This window comes from Hyperoodon ampullatus, assembly GCF_949752795.1.
Source record: "Hyperoodon ampullatus genome assembly, chromosome: 8".
In the NCBI taxonomy this organism is placed as follows: domain Eukaryota; kingdom Metazoa; phylum Chordata; class Mammalia; order Artiodactyla; family Ziphiidae; genus Hyperoodon; species Hyperoodon ampullatus.
Genome location: NC_136921.1, coordinates 31,855,428 through 31,877,968, shown reverse-complemented (window position 1 = coordinate 31,877,968; position 22,541 = coordinate 31,855,428). Strand labels below are relative to the sequence as shown.

At 40.2% G+C, this 22,541-nt stretch overlaps 1 protein-coding gene across 4 annotated transcripts in view; it reads left to right on the top strand.

Moving 5' to 3' along the window:
• Nucleotides 1-22,541, top strand: part of PARD3B (par-3 family cell polarity regulator beta) — a gene marked incomplete at its 3' end in the record, with an annotated part of 1,052,967 nt that overhangs the window by 595,194 nt on the left and 435,232 nt on the right. For all 4 annotated transcript variants that reach the window (XM_079710158.1, XM_079710159.1, XM_079710156.1 and 1 more), the window contains 3 exons: nucleotides 7,132-7,302; nucleotides 12,221-12,353; nucleotides 19,627-19,723. In XM_079710158.1, coding sequence (XP_079566284.1) covers nucleotides 7,132-7,302; nucleotides 12,221-12,353; nucleotides 19,627-19,723 — 401 coding nt within the window. The remainder of the gene's footprint in view (nucleotides 1-7,131; nucleotides 7,303-12,220; nucleotides 12,354-19,626; nucleotides 19,724-22,541) is intronic.

Here is a 22,541-nt window from a genome sequence, read left to right as displayed (position 1 = left end):
TTTCATTAAGTTGAAAAGGCCTCTGAGATGCTAATCTAGTTAGGCATTCATGCAGGATCTTCTTGACTCATATAACACATACACCTTAATAAGCTTTTCATTATCCAGTTTTCCAAGCCAGAGTAAACAAAAAGCAGAAAATCAGGAAGAGGATAAGAAGGAGTGGAGAGAAAACTGAAAGGACAGGAAATAGAAAAAGTGTAAAACAAGCACAGAGTGCTATTGCTGCAAAGCAGGCCAAGGAATATTTGTGATGACTCTAAGTCAGTGCTTCTGAAACTTCTTGATGAGGAAATTGTAAAATTCACTAATGACCATAGTGAAGGCTGTAAGTTGCAGTATGTTTATTTATGTCCCATATGTTTCCAGAAGATCTTTTAAAAGGAAAGAATTATAATACATTATATCAGAATGGTTTGGATTATGTATATTTTGATGCTTTAAAAAGTACTCTTCAGTTATCTTTAATTAAGGTCTCATATACCACAGATGCTGAATAAATGGTGCATTGCTGGGATTTCACTGATTTGCTTCCTACATAAAATGGAGTGAGGCTCTTAATAACTGAATTAGATACATTTAAAATTTTATAATAACTGAACAAGGGGAGATTGAGCTAGTACACAGAAAGTAATCAAGCTTCACTTTTAGAATTATAAAGTTTCTCTGAGCGTGTGCCAGCATCTCCAAGCCAGCCTGGGATCAGGAATCTCTTACAGTGACAGTTCGTAAGTTACAGGATTTGTCCATTGTAGATGAAACATACACCAGGTCCAAAGCACCTGAATGAAAGATGTTTCAAGTGATTCAATTTAGCAATCACTTCCTGAACATCTACAGCTACAGCAAGTAATTCAATATATAATACACTGGAGACAGAAAATTTAAAAAGACTCATTCCATAATACAGGAAGTGGTAGCATAATAAATACATAAACGATTCGAATATGATAAGAACTATGGTAGACAAATATAAAAGTATCATGGGTATCGAAATGGAGCAATTAATTCTGCCTGTGAAGAAAACTGAATGGAAGGCAGTTGCTGAGCCTTGTTTTGAAGGATAGATATTCAACAGGTGAGCAGAAATGCAAAGGGCATTTTGCTGAGAAGGAAGAGTGTGGGCCACGTCACCACGGTGTGTACATCAGAGTGCAATTTATTGTGTCTGGAAAAGAGAGCTCTTATTTGGGAAGAATGGTGCCATTCATATTGGTTGAAATTGTGTTAGGACAGATGTAGTAAAACATTGACTAATGTGGGCAGATGCCCTTCAAGACAAGAGCTCACATGCTTCTAGTCTTACCAACTTCCTTTATTCTTTTCTTTGTTTTAAAAACTATACTTTAAAATCTTGATTTATTCTTTTGCCTTTCATTGCTCTTGTTTGAAAATGAAGCTAAATGATTTCAATCTGGAATCCAAGGCTCTTTCTAGGTTGGATTTTTTTTTTCCCAAAAATACAGTAAGCAGATGTTGTCATGGAGTGATTTTAGGACCTTGAGAAATATTTGTTCAGAAAAATCATTTCTTTCAGGTGCCATCCTGCCTAGAGTTCCACCCCACTCCAAGGAAATGCTGCCTGTAGTCTGAAGTCAGGGTTTAGAATTTGGGTGCTGATGTCCCCGAAGGCTTCACCAAGGGCCCCATTAGAAACAGGCAGAGGCAGGAACCAACATCTGGTCATGATTAATCCTCTCAACACCCTGGCCAAATAGGGACCGGCCTTGGGCCCCAGCCAGCTACCCGTGGGTTAGCCAGCCCACTCCCTCATGCTTGACTCATGTTTTGCAGAGGCTCATTCTTTGCCATGGCTTTCTTCTCTTCCCTCTGTGTTCATTAGAACGTTAGAGGTAAAGGGACCTACAAAAAATTGGCCAAAAAGATTAAGCCTTGCACTGTCACCAGTAATCATGACAGAGGCACAGCAGGGCTTAACTATGAGGTCACTGGACCCCTGAAAATCATAGATATGCTTCACTGGGCACATGAAACATCCTAAAAGGTACATGACTGCTCCCCATTACAAAGGATTACCTGGTCCAGATGTGCAGCTGTGGAGAAACTATCATGTAAATATTTATTTTTAAGAGGTGAGAATCTGTAGCTTTTATTAGATTTTCAAAGGAGTCTAAGAAGAGCCCATAAAGGTCAGGAATCACTAGCAAAGTGGTTGAAAACATGGACTTCAGAGTGACCCAGACCTACTTCAAATTTGCTTTTAGACATGTGACTTGTAACAATGCACTTAACTTGCTTGATCCTTGGTTTCTTCTTTCATAAAGGCGAGCAGTAGTCCCCAGTGTATAGCGTTGCTGTTAAGGATTAAATTGTCTAGCGCATATAAAGGGTTTAGCACAATAACTGCGCAAAGGAGAAACTCATTAAATAATTATATTCATTGTAGTGCCTTTAATCATCTCTAGAACTCTGATTTTAGAAGCAACATAGCATAATGGGTGCATATCTGACTCAGACAGGTAGACCTGGCTGTGACAGTATTCTTTGACTTCATTTCTCTGAGCCTCCATTTTTACCTCTCTTAGTGCAGGGTGATGATTGTATCACAGGGATGTTTTGAGAAATGAGAACATACGCAAAATATTTGCACAAGGACTGGCCTGCATTTGGTGTTCAGTAGAAGGGGATATAACACTCAAACACCTTGTCCCCTAGTCCATTCTTCCTCCTGCATTAGAACCAGGTTAGGGCTGATGAGACTTGAAGCCATCCCAGGACATGGAGAAGACCTAAATCTCATACCAGTTTTGTTGTTGTTGTTGTTGTTGTTTTGCGGTACGCGGACCTCTTACCGCTGTGGCCTCTCCCGCTGTGGAGCACAGGCTCCGGACGCGCAGGCTCAGCAGCCATGGCTCACGGGCCCAGCCGCTCCATGGCATGTGGGGTCTTCCCGGACCGGGGCACGAACCTGCGTCCCCTGCATCAGCAGACAGACTCTCAACCACTGTGCCACCAGGGAAGCCCCTCATACCAGTTTTTATTCATCCTAATTTGCCCTAATGTGGAGGAAGTTACTTTCTATCTTTAGTCTGTTCTCCTTCCTCTTTTTCTTATTTTTCTTCCTTTTTGGGAACCTCCTTTACTCCATCTTAGCTTGAGGTTGGATAGAGTTGGTTATGGGGGTTGCCAAAGGTAAGGAGTGTAGTTGTGGTCTTTTTGGTTAGGGGCCTGATGGCCATAAAGTAGGAAGGAAAGTGTCTTTTTTTAAGGCTGCTGAAAGAGAGTTCCATAAACTGGGTAGTTTTTTAATGGCAGAAATTTACCCCTCACAGTCCTTGAGTTTGAAGTCCAAGATCAAGGTGCTGCAGATTCAGTGTCTGGTGAGACGTGGTTGATAGACAGCTGTCTTCTTCTTCTGTAACCCCATATGGCAGAGGGGACAAGAAATCTCTCTCAGGCCTCTTTTATAAGGGCACTAGTTACCTTCCAAATACCCTGCCTCCTAATACCATCATGTTGGGGGTTAGGATTTCAACATATGAATTTGAGGAAAACACAAACACTCAGTCCATAGCAGAAAGGGCATTTTCTTTTCATTCAACAAATGCAATGATCCAGATTACTATGAAATAAATATCCTAGAATTCCTGGGTAACATCCTGGATAGTTGAATTCACTCATGTAAAATCAGTTGAGGAGAGTTACCATTCTCATGCCTAAGTATTTACTTAAACATAGTATTCACAGAAAAACAGAAAACCATAAAAAATGACTTTTCTTGGTAAAAATCATTCCAAAGCAGAATAGACATGCACAATTTTGAGGAATCTTTGATGAGTTTTGAGTCATGGCCTCTTCATTGAATCAACTTGATTTTAGATCAAGACTAGACCTGGATATACACATGTATGTATATATAACTAGATAGGTAAACAGTCCCTGCCCTACCCCCTTTGCCCCTGCCACTTCCAGCTTGCTTCCTTGCTCTGCCATCCCCCAGCCGAGTCTCCTGTCTCCCCATCTTCTATCGTCTGACTCTGGCTTTCGTGTAAGGTTCTCTTCCAGGAGACATCTGGTGGATTTGAAAGTCTTTTTCCTTGAAGCATGATCCCTTTAGGGACTTGTCATTGTCATCTTCGTAGAACACAGAATGGGTAGTGAATAGGGAGTGCTGAGAAGTCAGAACTTGGGCTATTCTGATCCAGGTCTGATCTTAACTAGCTGATCACGTTCTTCCACATAGATTGTGAAAGTGCCTTCTCTTAAGAAGAGGAGTTCAATAAATGGTTTCTCATTCTCTTTGGCCATCACATTATTTATAAACGGAAGAGGTTGGACAAGATGATCTCTAAGGACCCTTCCAGCTCTGAATTCTGTGATTGTATTCTACATGTTAGGACAATGTGGAACTTACGGGCATCACCAGTAATGAAATTACCCATCCTTTATCTTATAAAGGAAAAGCAAAAACGAATAGCAACAGACCAGTCAAACCTAAAAAGGAGAGTGTGTGGATTTTTATCACACCAGCAACTCTCCAGTGATGCTTGTGATGAATGTGAATGTCTTCATTAAAAAAAAAAAAAAAAATCCCAACTGCCCTGGGGTGACCTGACCTGCCTTTTTGTTTTGGACTTGGATACGCAAACATGTTCTACTTTAATGTAGTTCCGCATGCTTGAGACTCAGAATGTAGCTGAAAACAAAAGTCTGTGCTTAATACTTGCTGGTAAGAGATTATTTTACAAAAAATGTTTGTCTTCCATCTCCTTATCTCTTATTTACCTCTTCACTCAGACTTTGCCCCATACTTCACAGAGAAAGTTCACAGGAGGTGACCAGGTGGATCTCACTCAGATTTCATTCCCTCAATTCTAGAAGTAGCCATTAAGTTTCAATCTTTATCTTTCTTCTTCCTGTCATAGCGGATGAGATGTCCTGCCAAGACAGCGTCTACAGATCCAGCGCTCGACCTCATTTCCTGTTAACAGGGCTGGGATCCTGATCCAACTCTTCTGCTTCCTCCTCGTCTTTAAAAACCACACATCTGTTTCCAGTCCTCCTAAAAAAAACTTTTTTGTGACCCTCCCAACTTCCCGCAAAAGATTCAGCCCACTAGTCCTCCTTCCATTAAATGCCATAATAGAACAGAATAATTTCTGGAGTAAAGTGTCTCACTTCACTTGCCACAGCCATTAAGGCTGTTTTTGTTTTACCCCATTTCATGTAGCCTTAATCTTACCCTTTATGTGCCTCACTCAACATGAGATAACAGAAATGAAGTGATTTCTTTCTCGTTTGGCCTTTCCTGTAAATCTCATTTCCAGATTTGCTCCAAATTAGAGGAAAGGTTAAGTGGAGTGGGAAAACAAGAGGAAGGCAGAGGACATTAGGCTCTGTTGAGGCAGTGCACTCAGACGTTTTACAGCTCAATTTTACCCCTTTCTCGATCGATCAATCCCATGGCCTCTCCATCTCAACTTTTCTCATCAGGAGGGCGTGTGCGCCTTTGGGCGGCCTCCATGATCTATGGGCCAACGCCTTCTGCAGCAGGAGGCGCGTGCAGTGCATCTCCACGAGGGCATTGGCGCTCCAGAACAGCTCTCACCACTCCCCCCTTTTCCCAGCTGTCAGCAGAGGAACTTCCTCTGACCATCTGCTGCCGCATTAGTCAGAGTTCATCAACTTGTCCACAGGATTTCTCTCCCAAAGCTGTACAGTTGCTCCTCTTGTTCATTGTATGTCTGTTTTTCTCATTTCTTAGGGAAGTTCTGTTTTGTTTTTCTTTTACATTTCATTCTGTTAATTTGAACATGGATCCCAGATACTTCTAACTGCAGAAACTTTAATACTTCCCTCTGCCTGTTTTAATGTGGCACAACTGTAGTCTAGAGACGAAGAACAAAGGGAGTCCTAGTAGAGAAACTGAAAAGAGCCAAGGTTCATGAAACCTGAACTTAAGTCAGTTTCTCTCTGCCTCTATTTTCTGACCTAGAGCAACTTACATCACTTTCCTGACTCAATTTCCTTATTTGTAAAATGTGCATAAAAGCATTAATCTACTCAACTTCTTGAGTTCTGTGAGAACTAGAGATAATTCGTGGGAAAACTGTGATACAAGCCTACTGTTATTTCTGTTAAATTTATTAGCAGTGGCGCTAGCATCATGACCTTCCTAAAATTGCATCTGTGCCTCACAGCAAGAAATTCCTACCCTCGTGTGTAGCAGGTATAACGCACATCCCTAATCAGACTGTCAATATTTAAGCATCTTTTCTCCTAGGCTGCCTGATGGGGACATGTACTCTGATCCCCACCAGTTCTTTTGTAGGCAGAGCTGGCATCCCGGTTTGTTTAGCTACTGCTATAGACTCCAGCTTGTGGGAGGCTCCAGGCTGAAGATGACTAGTGCCTAGAGGTGCTTTAGACTAGAATCTGGGCTGCCTATCCACCTGCCGCGGTTCCGAGTGCTCTGTGGCATGTGGTGTTCCTTCCTGAAGGCTCTGGGTGGAAGTGCTTGTCAGTCAGGGCCTCATCACAAAAGGCTTGACAGTCCCCTTTGTCAAGCGTTTCTGCCGGAAGACATCATAGCAAATTGGTCCTGTGTTACACACCTCTGCGTTCTTTTGCAGACCAGCAACTTTTTAGTTGTGTTAGAGAAAATTACAGGAGAATTTTTTTTTTTCTCAGCACTATCCAATAGAGCTAGCAATGATATCTAGGAGACACATTACTGCACTCAAGCTCGCAACGTTTAAGCATGATGTCTCTCTGTGCCTGAAAACGCAAGCGATATGACCACTTTCTTTTGCTTCCAAACCCCCTTTCCTTAAGTCAGCAATATGGTCCCAGCCACAGCGAATGTCAGAATCAGGCTAGGCTAGTATACTTGCCAAAGATTTAGGTAAGAGACATTATACAAATGTCTAAATTATTGCAGTTTGGAACTCTAAGATTTCTAAAAATCACTTTCACACAATTCATTATTGTTAGTATTTGTGACTATTTGATAAACTCCAGAATCTTTTTCTGCCACGGAAAATAAATTATTTCTAATGACTATTTTTTTTTTTCATTTTTCATTTTGAACTTGAACTTTTCCCTGAAACAGCCACATGTCATCACCATGCTTTTCTCTATTTAACACTGTTTTTCTTACCTCCACCCTAGGATGGTCGTCTGCAGGTGAATGACCAGCTGATTGCAGTTAATGGGGAATCTCTTCTGGGAAAGTCCAACCACGAAGCTATGGAAACACTTAGGCGATCAATGTCCATGGAAGGAAACATACGAGGGATGATCCAGTTGGTGATTCTGAGGAGGCCAGGGAGACCACTGGAGGTGATGCAAATTTTTATTTCCCTCTGCAAATTGCCCAAATGGCCACCAGAATATTCACGCTTCCACCACTAGTATGGTAGCTAGGCTCATACTGATTCTGAAATTGGAAAAATATGCCCTAGAAGTGCTCTGATGGGTTTATGTGGCAAATTGGTGGTTGTATATTTTAGGTATAACTAGAAGGTGTAAAAATGTGCATATAAATTAAGTAATTTATCTAGGGTAACAAATCCATAATTTCCAGTTTTCCCCCCAGAAACTCCTAGAGCTCTGGACTTTACAAGTAACACTTTATTCATATTATAAACATTAAAGCATAAAACATGCTTATATACTTTTTGGATGACATGATAGCAGTGTCCATACCTTAGAAAGTTCTTAATCAGATGTATATAATGCTTACTGTGAAGATCATTATAATGCAATCAGCTCTCTACATTCTTCCCTGTAATGTGTGCCTGGGACTTAACTAATTTAAAATGTGATCTATTAAACAAGCTTCTTGCTTCATGCTCTTAAATAAATGTTTTTAATTAAAGAAGTATTTTTAAAATCTTTTATCATGATTTCTTTATGGATATTTTTAATGTAAGCAATATTTTTACATACACATGAAGTGTGAACATAGACTATTCTTGAATGCTGATATCCCTAAACATTTCAGTTACATACAATTATATTATTTATATAATTATTATATTATACAATTATATATTATAGTGTACAGCTATCATATTCATCATAAGGTATTCCTAAAACATTATTTTCACTTATATAGAGAGAATAATTATTAAATGCTCCTAAAAATTATTTTAAGAAAAGATAAGAAAAAAGTCGATAATAGTTAAGAGTTGAGAAAAACATCAGCAAATCACACATATATTCTCTCAGGACAAATAATGTTTTTGTGATACAGTAATACACAAAGTTAAAATAGAATCCTATTAAAATACACTAATATAAAATATTAGTTTTAATAATAAGTTTAACTTAAACATTTTAAAATGAAAATATTTTGAAATTAAGACTGGAAGGTGGGCTTCCCTGGTGGCACAGTGGTTGAGAGTCCACCTGCCGATGCAGGGGACACGGGTTCGTGCCCCAGTCCAGGAAGATCCCACATGCTGCGGAGCGGCTAGGCCCGTGAGCCATGGCCGCTGAGCCTGCGCGTCCGGAGCTTGTGCTCCGCAATGGGAGAGGCCACAATAGTGAGAGGCCCGCGTACCGCAAAAAAAAAAAAAAAAAAAGACTGGAAGGTAGTTGGGGATGATAGTGGTTAAAAGGTTGGGCTCTGGAGTTTTGGATTACTTGAGTTAAAATCCCACGTGCGTCATTTCCTGGCTGTGCAAAGACATACGTAGTTGAATGCTCTGTACTTATAGATAGCAATACTATTGTCTGCCTTATCCCTTCATAGATCCTCATTTCCCAGCACCTAGTAGTAGACAGTTGTTATATATTGTTGAATGAATGGATAAAAGTTGCATCTGAGACCTACTTCATCTGAGAGGATAAGCTGAAGTAGTGAACTTATCAACTGTATCTTACTTTGCCATTTTATCAGCTGTTGGAAAGGAGTAACTGTACCTTTTAACTTTTCTGTACATAACCTTGTAAATGTTAAATAAATGTAAATTTCCCAATTACTGGAGACTATATATAATGAGCCAGCTCATTTCCAACATTTGTGTCTGCTTAAGTGACAGAGAGGTTTCCATGAATATTTAAGGGATTTTACTTATGTACATAGTCATGAAACCCTTATCGCTTACTTCCTACCATGAGAGAATCAGCTGCTTTCTGGTTGAATTTGGTTCTTACTCGAGAGCCCTAGACCTCCACAGAACCCACTTGTTGGATGTGGGTGTGAAGTATGACCTGTAGACCCCTGAATCACCCCTTCCATGCATCTGTGTTTTAGATCTCCCTTAAGATGTCTTGGGACAAAGATACCTCAACTAATAGAAAAGTCTGGAATACACTGCTCAAGAATTCCATATCTGTGTAGATAGAAAAAGTAAAAGAAAAAAAAAGAGAAATGAACATGATTGCTAAAAGAGTTCCCTCCCCACCTCTCCACCTCTCATCTTCCCTAGTTTCATGTCTTTCTCTAAAATATGTGAATGCCTAGAGGATAAGTACTCTCTGTTTTGACTCATCAAGTTGAGACACTTTATTATTTGCGTTCTCCTTTACCGCACGTATTTTCATATTAATTCTCACACTCTGGGCCGGGTTGACAATTATTTCATCAGAAGAAAGTACTAAGCCTTCAGTTCGTTGCCCATCCTCAGGAGTGTCTTTGTTGTTGTTGTCGCTGTTGCTGTAGTTTTTTTTTTTTTTTTAATCTTTACTGGAGTATAATTGCTTCACAGTGCTGTGTTAGTTTCTGCTGTACAACAAAGTGAATCGTCCATATGCATACATCCCCATATCCCCTCTCTCTTGCGTCTCCCTCCCACCCTCCCTATCCCACCCCTCTAGGTGGTCACAAAGGACGGAGCTGATCTCCCAGTGCTGTGCAGCTGCTTCCCACTAGCTATCTAGTTTACATTTGGTAGTGTATATATGTCGATGCTACTCTCATTTCGCCCTAGCTTCCCCCTCCCACCCTGTGTCCTCAAATCCATTCTCTATGTCTCCAACTTTATTCCTGCCCTGCAACTGGGTTCATCAGTACCTTTTTTTTTTTTTTTAGATTCCATATATATGCGTTAGCATACGGTATTTGTTTTTCTCTTGTTAATACTGTTCACTGGGGTCTCAATTGGGAATAAGAAATGGGACAAAAAGCAGTTTTTATGAGGACATTTAAACAAGATCCATTTTTATTTTCCCTAATATTTACATGCTTTCCATGGGGGATGAGCAGGCACTTGGCTCTCTCAACTAGTGAGAATCTCTGTGGTACCTATGAAGATTAAAGAGTGTTTTCTTCATATAAAGACAGCAGCCTAACGTACAGATAATCTTTATTAAAGTGAAAAAAAAAAATCTGTAGTTATTTGATATCCCAAATCTGTTGTGCTGTGTCAAACTATATATGTTGTGTGCTCGTGTTTTTGGAGGATTCTTCAGTGGAACAGCAATCGCCCTCAGATACAATAAGAAAGGATCTGTAACCTAGAAAAGGCCTCAGTTCTGCTCATATATTCAGGGAAATCAATTAGGTAGATTTGGGAAGAATACCAAAATGGTTACTTGAACATTATATTGATATTAAAAAAAATACTGAAGACGCTACTTAAGAAAAGTCAAAATATATTGTCGTTGGGTATTTTCCCACATTACCCAGATGTACAAGATATGTAAACAGTTTTGATGAGGACCTCGTGAAGAATACATAATGAGCCCTTGATTGAATCAAAATCATTTTAAACAGAAACATGTTTTTCAAAGGATGAGCTTGAGGTTCAATTGTAATTCTATTTGAGCCTAGAGACTTGGTATTAAAAAATGGGTTATGACCTGTTCTGTTTTTTTTTTTCCTTCCCCAAAGCATTTCCCTCCCCTGAGCTGTAAGCTCAGCTTGGTGGAAGCAGAATATGTTTAAAAATCCATTGTATTTTTTATTGGCTGGGACACTAATGGAAGGCTCCACGACAGCTCTATTTTACAGGCTGAATATTTTAATTAGGCTGGTTACTGATCAGTTGTTGGGATATTGATTGTGTCATTTATCAAAGAGCTGGGAAAGCAGAAACAAATTTTTTGTTGTTGCTGTTAAAGCACTTGACTGTGCAAGGTAGGTCCTACCTCTCCTACCTTCCAGGGCTCCAGCTTTAATATAGGAGTAGTTCGCCCCAGGCTTGGGTTGACTAATGAACCAGGGGCAAAAGGTAACACTGGGTGTGGAAAAAGTGTTATAAGCCTTGACAAAAAGCTAAAGGACCTTCAGCCGCTGAAAACATTTTAATTATGAAGAATGCATGCATGGAATGTTTTGAATATTTTGTTTAACTAGCAGGACACCGAGTTTCTGTAACTAAAGAGGAAAGTAGAAATCAAATGCATTGTTTGGGCCAAATGCTCTTTTTCAGAAGGAAAGTGCTTTGGGGATCAGATCTATGTTTGTGTTCGCGGACTGTTCCTCTCACAAATGGTCAAGGGAACAGCCCTGAGATGGCTTTCAAATTACTTCTTTGAAATCTGTTAGAAGGCACACAATATGAACCAGAGCAAAACGCAGTTCTCTGTGCCTCCTTCCTCTAGAACAATCACTAGAGCTCCCTGGGGACAGCCCATTCCTAGTACCTCGGCAGCACCTGTGGAACACGGTTTATTCTGGAGCTAGCAGTTTTAAGGAAACTGAATTTGTTTACAGACAATCAAAATCAAAACAGAAGGGGAAATATGGAAGAAGAGAAAAAAATCTCAGGAGAACCACTGTCTGGCATTGTCCCAGCAGTTTGTTTTAGCTCCTGGCCAAAAGGCCTAGTGTCTGCAGTGGAACACGCTCATGACATTTCAGTGACAAACCTGCCTGGGTTCTGACTTGTCCTAGAGCATATACACTTAGTCACCAAGGGAGAGGGAGACAGGAACCAGCTGGTTGGCAGAGAAACACCCTTGGCATGAACTGTATTCTTGTGTTGACTCTGCCACAAGCTGTACTCCCAGATGGAAGAAAATTTGAAAGAAGCTAGTTGTAAATGGTGGGAAAGAATAATAAAGTTAATCTGCTTTTGTGCTTGCTATCAGCACTCCTAAGCCTTAACACCACATTGTCAGTATTTTTTATTGCCTATTCAGAGATGTTTTAGCTGATAGGGCCATTTTGATTTTCCACAGTCGAGGACTTACATGCAATAGACTCTTGAAAGATTATTCATAAATTGATCGTTCTTTCACTTTGCTTCCATTGACCAAGTTGGAACATACTAAAAAAGCGAACATAATTTTTATTTTCATCCCTTAGGAGCCTGCAGAGTGTGGGGCATTTTCTAAGCCATGCTTTGAGAACTGTCAAAATGCTGTAACCACCTCCAGGAGAAATGATAATAGTACATTGCATCCATTTGGCACTTACAGTCCACAGAACAAACAGAAAGGTAAGATTCTATCCATTTTCATCTGCAAGTGGTATGAGAAAACAGTAGAGTGTTTATTTAAAAAAAAAAAAAAAAGAGGAACAAAGGGGAATTAATTAGACTAAGTGCAGACTTTGTTACTCTGAGTCATGAAAATGAGAGATGGGTGGGAGATCTGACTCGCAGGTTGTGAAGCAGATTCCTGGCATTGCCTAAAGTTTAAGTGACAGTTTCTATGCCTGCTGCCCCAAACATGGAGGGTTACGTATAAAACAAAACCATGCCTGGAGAAACAAAATGACAAACTGTTATATTTTTTTAACAGTCTTTTAATATTGGAAGTTACCAAGTGTAAATAACAACTAAACTTACAAAATATTGATATATGCAATAGTATTAAGTCATAAAGTGGTCATAACACAGTTCGCAGATTTATGCTTGTTTCTGAGTGGTAATTACTGTGAACCAAGACCATGATATGATGGTGGAATGTTTTTGTTATTGCCTCACTACTACTATCTTGTATGGATCACATTTCTAGTAGAGCTCTACATGTAAAAAAATTGGATTTTCTTCTTTGTTTTTCAAAAATTATACTTAAGGCCACCAAGAAAATTCTTTTATTTCTCTACATCTCCTTTCTTTAGTAACTTTACGTTTTTGTATCACAAAAGCAATAGATATTCATGACAGAAAATTAAGAGAAAAGCAATAAAGGGAAAATTTAATGGCACTCATACTTCTGTCAGAGATACTGATCAGTAACATTATGTATATATTGAAAGTGTTTCCTTCATGTAAATATGTGCATATAAAATAAAATGAAATATATATAAAATGTTTAGGAAATTGCTTTTTTAATTAATAGCACATTATGAACATCTTACTATGTCACTGAATATTCCATAACATCACGTTCAGTAGTTGCATAGTAGTCTAGTGAACGGAGGTGCTGTTTATATAATCAATCCCTTATTTACACTTAAGATGTTACCCAAATTTGATGATGGGGGAACAATTTCTAGACTCTGAGATTACTCCATCAGAACAGACTTGTAAATCTGAGGTTCCTCTAGAATTAAATTCTTTCATCTGAATGGGATGTTTTTTCCTCTGAATTCCTCTGTTTCAGTGAGAGTAGCAGCAACAGCTGTGATCATTTATTGTTTACTGTCTGTTACATATTGTGGTGAGCAATTTACATGCACACTCAAAGTGGGTGATATTATTATCCTCATTTTACAGATGAAGAAATAGAGAGGAGAGTAAATGACTAATCCAACACCATATATATATATATATATAATCCCTGCAGAACCTAAATACATCTCCTGTCTCTCTGACTCAAGTTCATTCCCTAAACCACAGCATGGGCCCTGTCTTACATTGGTCTCTTGAAACTGTTCTTTCACCTCATCCCAAGAGTGTCCATTAGAAGCTGACTTGACTTTGTGTCAGATAAAGAAACGCCCAGTATGTCTTTCCTCATCTTAATAAAATTAAAAGTTTTCTTGACAAAGCAGCATCTCCTTCTGAGTCCTTCAGTTGCAATAGCAGGAGAATCTGGGGAAGGAACAGCAAGTTTACCTCATACCAGAAGAGCCTTCTCTCTACCATGTCCACTAATGATCAAGAACATTCCAGCCTTTATATAACTTGATTGGCACTTAATTCTCAAGCAACATGTGGTCCAGTGACAATCCAAGTTCTGGGATTTATTCCTAATTACACCAGTGTTGCCCAAAGGAACATTGGACACATTACCTCCCATCCTGTGTCTTTTTCAGTACTTATAAAATATCGATGCTGAAGTGATAATTAAGCAGTATATTTTTAGAGGACATTGAGATACTCAAGGAAATGGGATAATAGCTCTAGGAAGGCTAGCAAAGGCTAAAATAATGAAACTATAGAACTAGTTATAGTGTAAGGATCCACCCAGAAAAAAAATTTTAAATAATAAAGTCCACCCAAAACACATGCTAAAAATAAAAAGCAGTAATACTTTGGAACTTCAGTAGAGTGTTCAGAGTTTGTATGTCACTGAACAATTAGAGTCCTTTAGGCACAGAACCACTGGGAGGTTCTGTCTCTTCCCTCCCTCCTGAGACACAGATCCACGGTCCATAAGGTTCCCGCTACACTTCCTCCTCCCACCTCAATTTTCCAAGGTAACATCAAAAATCCAGTTCTTTTACGAAGTGACTCCATTAAACATTATTTTTTAAAAAGCACAGAAAATCTATTGTCATTATGTCCTTGGGGATCTGTGATACAATACTTGGTTATAAGAATTAGGCTTATCAAAGCACAGATTTGTTATATTTTAATTATAAGAGGCCAGTAGATGGAATGCTCTTTCTTTTTATATAAGCCTATTGACTGAGAGACCAAAAAATATATATAACAGAATTTATAGACATGATGTTGTAGAAGAATATCATGCTTATCACGTCTTTGTGTAGCATTAATAACATTTTCATTGTTTAGAGCCATTGAGAGTTCCCGAGTTTCCGACGCACACGAGGTGGCCATAGGCCACAGAGACTCATGAAACTTTAGTGAGTGTTGACTCGCCACCACCAAGCCTTTTTAAGGAGCTCCTTTAGAAAAACAAAATTGACTTGACAAAATGTAATGTCTAGTGAGGAGAGGAACCGTTACAGCCAAAACATTAACTTTTTTTTTCTTCCTTTCCTCCTTTCCTTTGTATATTTAAAAGTCCAATCTTGATATGCTGCGTTCCATCTATTTTTATAATAATAGTACTACCACCCATCGTTCCACTGTTATTTTTTTATATATACATATTCCTGTCAAGCTGTTCCAGAGAAAAGGCATTTTTAGAACTAACGTTTGTAGAAATTGTAACACCAGAAAATTCACATTTGCGTTGGAGAATTGCTCGCAATGCCCGCAGTGGAATGAGTGTAGGGCTCCAAGATGGTAATAGGATGGAGGTTGTGTCCCAGGGGTTTACTATAAAATCCTATTAAGCATTCGAATGGTAATGAAATGTGCAAACACTGCATTTTCTGAAGAATCTTGCTGGCAGATCTCACCCTGGGCCAAGTTACAGCCTAAGCACAGTTTGCCTCTGGTTTGTTCTTCCCTCTCCTTTAATAGTCCTTATCTTCGCTTTGTGCACTACTCTTGCTTCCTCCCTACTTTCAGTTCATGAACTCCAGCCCCTGCCCCAGTAGCCCATTGCCTTAAGTCTGCCCAGGATCACCCACTGAGGTCTTCTCAGGACTTTCATCCATACCCCAAATCAAATGTTTCGGTTCTATGTCCTGTCCCACTGGATCCATGTGCCCTGGGGTCCTTTGAAGAGACACATAATAGTGTGATTATTTATAATATCTTCCCTCCTGGGAACCTGCATGTATCCACCCCCCTACAGCACGTAAGGCACTGCCACTGCAGTGATGATCAGAAATTGAATTATACATTTCAATTTGACTGATGTTTCTGAGATACCTCCGTTGTGCAGAATGCGCTAGGCTGCAGCGATGAATACAATGCTGTTATTGTTCTCAAAAACAGTCTAAAGTAGGGGTCAGCACACTTTGTCTGTAAAGGGCCATGTAGTCAATATTTCAGGCTTTGTGAGCCATAGGATCTCTTTTGCAACTCATCACCTCTGCCATTGTAGTGCGCAAGCAGCCATGGACAGTACGTGCATGAATGTGTTCAGTGAAACTTTATGTGCAAAACCAGTTGGCGGGCCAGTTTGGGACCAGGGCCATAGCTTGCTGAGTTCTAGTCTAAAGGCACAAACTCTTTTGCCCTTCTTTTCTGATCTGGCCCTGGCAGGATGGATCCTGTAAAACAAGTCACAACAATAAAAGATGGTGATTAAAATAAGGGTCATTTGGTCATGGATGAAGTAGTGACTAGAGGTGCAACGTTCACAGGTGATATATAAAGTGACCTTGTACACTCAGTGAGATCCAGAAATACTATTTTTAAGGGATAAGAATTCCAGACTTTCATGGTGATAAAGGGCTTAACAAACGTGTTTGGGCCAAGAGGGGAAAAAAATATCCTTTACAACAACTAGATTTGTTGTTTAAAAAGTACCAAGGACCGGGCTTCCCTGGTGGCGCAGTGGTTGAGAGTCCGCCTGCCGATGCAGAGGACACGGGTTCGTGCCCCAGTCCGGGAAGATCCCACGTGCCGCGGAGCGGCTGGGCCTGTGAGCCATGGCCGCTGAGCCTGCGCATCCGGAGCCTGTGGTCCGCAACGGGAGAGGCCACAACAGTGAGAGGCCCACGTACCGCAAAAAAAAAAAAAAAGTACCAAGGATAAAGAGTCATCAGAGAAGATACTAACCTCTGCATCTATCATTACTTTAAAAACACATAGATTATTCATGTGAATGAAATAAAAATGAAAGTTAATGATTGTAATAAAACCAGAGGAGATGCTGAAGAAGAGGAAGGAGAGGAGGAAGAGATGGACAAGGAGGAAGTTACCTGTGGTCCAGTAAGAGAAATAAATGTAGATAAATAGATGATAGATCGACAGATAGCTCATTGCAAAAGCAGCACGTGGTAAATGTTACACACGAATTACTTTCTGTAATATTAACAGATAGAGCCAAAGTGTCAGTGGATAAAGATATTGAAGGTGTATTTCTTGCTCAAATCACAGCCCAATGAGAACTGAGGGACTTGGGCTCCTTCCATTGGTAGCTGGGCCATCTTCTGGTGCCTCATCCACTCATGGTTGCCGCTGGTAGATGGGATTGGGGGGGAAGGTGGGGAAGTTGCATGTACCCTTCTTTCAGCCCTGAGACCGGGCACAACATTGACCACAGTAACTCACATTCTATTGGCAAGAACCAGTCTAGATACAAAGAGGGCTGGAAAATGGGGTCTGGGGTCTAGCTGTGTGCCCAGGAAGAAAGGAAGAACACAGACACTGGGAGCGCTAATATTCTCCATCACTGTTGTAAAAGTACCAACAGATCCCAGAGCAACAGTGAAGGTTTCATAGAGAAGGTGATATTTGAGGTGGACCTTGGGAGAAGGGTGGGACTTTAATGGATGAAGTCGGTTTTGCAATTATATGAGCAAAGACACTGGGGTAGGAAAACCTGGCCTTGTGGTCTGGGAGCAATAAATAGTCTTGAGTGGCTAATGTGTAATAGGAGATAAAGTTGGCTGCCGGGGACACAGACCTTTATTCTGTAGGCAGTTGTGTGCGACTGCAGTGTTTTTGAGCAGGCAGTTACATGGTCACAGCTATGTTTACCACCAGTGAAAGATGGACTGAGAAGTTGAGGATGAGTAATTAGAACCAGTGGAAAAGATGTTGTCCCAATATGTCCCTTGTTCCAATTTACCTTGTAGACCCTCTGCTCTTTTTCTCTCAGCAAATCTTTGGCTGCCTAACTGCTGCCATATTACCAGATCACTGGAGTGCGGGACAGTGCAGGAGGACAGTGCTGGCTGCCTTTGCTCATCATGCTTCTGTACCCTGATCATCTTACTTACCAGATTCCTGCTTCGAATCTCATTCCCTGGGACATGTCAGCACTGCTAGAACTGCCTCCATTTTATACTGGTCCCTGGGGCAGAGCTTGGAGCAAGTCCTTCCCTGGTGTATTCATCAGGCTTCTCCAGAGAAACAGAACCAGTGGTGTGTGTGTGTGTGTGTGTGTGTGTGTGTGTATGTATATATAGATTACATACACAGATTTATTGTAAGAGATTGGGTCACGTGATTATGGAGGCAGGCACGTCCCAAGGTCTGCAAGGTGAGCGGGCAAGCTGAGACCCAGAAGAGCCAATGGTGTAGTCCTGGTCTGAAGGCCAGCAGACTCAAGACCTAGGAAGAGCCAGTGATTCAGTTTGAATCCAAGAGCAGGAAAAAGGCAATGTCTCAGTTTGAAGGCAGTCAAGCAGGAAGAATTCTCTCCTACTTGAAGGAGGGTCAACTTTTTGTTCTATTCAGACCATCAACTGATTGGATAAGGCCCACCCACATAAGAGGGGTACAATCTACTTTACCCTGTCTACTGATTTCAATGTTAATATCACCCGAAAACAACCTCACAGAATACCAAGTGTCTGGGCACCCTGAGCCCAGTCAAGTTGATACATAAAATTAACCATCAAACCTGGTATGTGGGCAAGTCAAAGCAGTTGTTACCAGCAGCATTTCTCAAGGACAAAGAGATGATTTTCTTGTTCTAGCAATAGAGTCTACTTTTTACAAATATCTCACTGTAACAGATCCACAGCAGAGTTTATGGTGTACAGAATAATAATCCTTTATTTACTCATTGGCACTCATTGCACTTATAAATCACTGCTTGAATACGCACTATCTTATATAATCCTTGTATTCCTCCAATGAAGGTATTCTTATCCCTACTTTATAGATATAAAAACCAAGGCTTATAGAAGTTGAGTAGTTTGCCCAAGTTCATACAGCATTACAAGATTGGAAACATGCAGTCTTGCTTCACAAACTATACTCTTAATCATGATGCTCTATAATTTTTTCATACATTTAATATTTTCATTAGTAATGGGGATTAAACGATGCGTAAGGCTTAGCTCAGTGTGTGGTACACGATAAGATCTCAACAAACCTTACTTGTTATTAGTTGTTGCAATATTCAGTATACATGTCTATGTTTTTCTGTATAAAATAGACTGAAAAAGTAAACATTTTTAGCAGGTAGGAAAACTAGAATTCAGACCCCAGTCTTTTGCTTCCAAGGCCCCAAACTCAGGGTTTTCCACTACAACACAGATGCAAAAAGAATATATATATATATATTTACCTCTATGGTGTCTAAATGGTGAGTAGATATACTGTATCTCATGGTTTTTTTTAAGTACTTTTTGTCACTGAGGCAAATGCTTAAATCACCATTTAATCCAGAGCATGCATTATAGAGTCTTGTTTACAAAAACGTTGTCATAAAAGAAATGGCTTGTTAATCTTCTGCAAATCACAGGTAGTGAATATGTGTCAACCCTTCCCAGGTGGTAAAAGGTAGTTAAGATGCACGGACTTCACTTCCCAGGGGTTGCCAGCAGGCTGCCAGCAGGTTGCCAGCAGGTTACCAGCAAGTCACATTATCAGGCTTAGATTTCCTCGTACAGGCTGTATTAGCGTGCATATGAATGCTTCAGTGCTGTGTGAGGACTTATTTGTTTCAAGGCTGGTTTCTGTGTTGGTGAAAATTATGTCTGAGAGATGGACTGAAACAAAACCAGGCGCTGTACGGTTCTGCCTCCTGTTTACTACAGCTTTATTTGTTCTTTGCTTATAGAGCTGTTGCTTCCCAATGACGGATGGCCTGAGAGCGGAGGGCCTCCTCCTCCACCACATCCCGTTCTGGAATTGGGCCTTGAAGATTACAGTCACAGGTATCGATAAAATGATATACCATAGGGGCTTCCCTGGTGGCGCGGTGGTTGAGAGTCCACCTGCCGATGCAGGGGACACCGGTTCGTGCCCCGGTCAGGGAAGGTCCCACATGCCGCGGAGTGGCTGGGCCCGTGAGCCATGGTCACTGAGCCTGCGCGTCCAGAGCCTGTGCTCCGCAACGGGAGAGGCCACAATAGTGAGAGACACGCGTACCGCAAAAAAAAAAAAAAAAAAAAAAAAAAAGATATATATATATATATATATATATATATATATATATATACACACCATAAATATTCTCCGGTATGGTTTTCTGGGAAAACCCAGCAACCTTATTGTAACTCTATTTCTTTCCAGGATGGAAATCTCATAGTATCTGTAATTCCTTTCCAGCGAAAACTTCTCATAGCAAATATTAATACCTCAGATTATTCATTTTTGCTTCCTGGAATTTAAGATTCATCATATCTTATTAAAATATATGAGAAAATTGATGAATTTTCTTTTACCAAGTTAAAAACCAGAGAGGTGGAACTCAAAAAAAAAAACAAGTTATATGGGAAGGTATGAAACAAAACTGAGAAGACATAAAGCTTTTTTTTTTCTTTCTTATTTGTAATTGGCAAACCCTAAAGGTATTTTAAAAATAGATGTTCCAAGAAAGTTAATGGAATCTAAAAATTAAAGCAGCACCATATATAATCTAAACTATTGAAAAGAGTGCCCAATATTATATCCATTCTGTAATTGAAACCAAAAAATCAATATTTTTTAGAATCACACAAGCATGAGAGAGAGAGATTTACTAACATACACACCATTTGACTAGTAGAATTCATAGATTTTGTTCTTCTGATGAGTTTTAAAAATCATTAACTTGTCCCTTTGCTGTTTTCTGTATTTATTATGGCTGTTAAAAACTGGATATTTCATTCCATTCTTGTCCCATGATAATCCTGTGAAGTTTTTTTCATTTTTCTTGCAGCAATGCTGTTTTCTTTCAAACATCACTATTATGGTTTTTGTTTTGTTTTGTTTTTTACAACTTGCTAAAAATAAAACAATACAACAAGAGTACAGCTAACTCTATTAGCCAGAAGCTTACCTATATTTAGCTATCTCCGACTCCTACATTTTTGAAGTCAACTTTTTTACTCAAATACAATTTCTTGAACTAGATTGATAATCACAGTAATGTTCTAGATCAGTATCTCTGGGGGTTTCTTGAGCAAAAGTCTGGACCTTTTAAATTTTGCATGCTTATTTGCTTTGCTTACCTCAATCCTGAATCAAAAATGACAGTTTGGTAGCATTAAAAAATCCATTTTAGGACTTGAGGACATGGGGAGGAGGAAGGGTAAGCTGGGACGAAGCGAGAGAGTAGCATGGACTTATATATACTACCAAATGTAAAATAGATAGCTAGTGAGAAGCAGCCACATAGCACAGGGAGATCAGCTCTGTGCTTTGTGTCCACCTAGAGGAGTGGGATAGGGAGGATGGGAGGGAGATGCAAGAGGGAGGAGGTATGGAGATATATGTATATGTATAGCTGGTTCACTTTGTTATAAAGCAGAAACTAACACACCATTGTAAAGCAATTATACTCCAATAAAGATGTTAAAAAAATCCATTTTAAAAATAATTTCACTCCTCCTACCTTACTGTTTACCCAGGGTATATGCACAGAACTGCTGGAATAGTGCAGAGATAAATCAGATATAAACCTGTGATATTGTATTCATAATAAGATAAATGTATTTGGCCTTAATCCCATTTCTGGCACTGACCCCTAAAAACCTTGGAATTCTCTACGTATTGAGACTGATTAAGGTGTCATGTTATGTTAATGAAGGGGCTGGTTGCCAGTGGAGACCATCTTGTGCTTAGAGGGTTGGAACTTAAAGTCCCATCCAGAGAGATGGGCCTTGAATCAGTTGACAGTGGCCAGTGATTTAATCAGCCTTGCCTCTGTAATGAAGCCTCCATAAGAACCCAAAAGGACAGGGTTTGGAGACCTTCTGGGTTGGTGAACATGTGGAGATGTGGGGAGAGGGGCACACTCAGAGGGGGCATAGAAGCTCAGAGCCTCTTCTCACATACTTTGCCCTGGGCAGCTCTACATACGGCGGTTCCTGAGTTATTTTCTTTTACAGTAAACCAGTGATCTAGTAAGTAACACATTTCTCTGAGTTCTAAGAGCCACTATCAAAAACGTAATCGAACCCAAGGAGGGGTCTAGGGCACCTCTGATTTATAGCCAGTTGGTCAGCAGTAGAGGTAACAACCTGGACTTGTGACTGGTGTCTGAAGTTCAAGGGGTCTGTGGAGCCTCCAATCTATAGCCCATCAGTCTGAAGCACAGGTGACAACCTGAGCTGGAAACTGGCGTCTGAAGTGGAGTATGGGGGGCAGTCGTATAGGACTGAGCACTCAACCTGTGGGATCTGATGCAGTCTCCAGGTAGATAGTGTCAGAATTTAGTTGAGTTCTCCGAAACCCTGCTGCTGTCCTAGAATTATTGGAAGTATGGGAGAACTCTTCGCCCCCCCACCCAACACTTGTTAAAATTGGGTCCAAGAGCCCAAAAGGAAACCCTAGCCTCAAGATGATGGTAGGCTAATAGGTAAAAGCGACAAACGAGAACACAGGGTACAAAGTGATATTTACCAGAAGACATAGATAAAAAGCCCTGAGCTGCTGAGGCAGAGAAAGGAGAGTATTCCCAAGTACAGGAAGCAGGGAGAATGTTAGGGGAAAAAGTGATACTTGAGCTGACCCCTAAAATATGAATAGGAGCATGGGCATGAAAAGAGC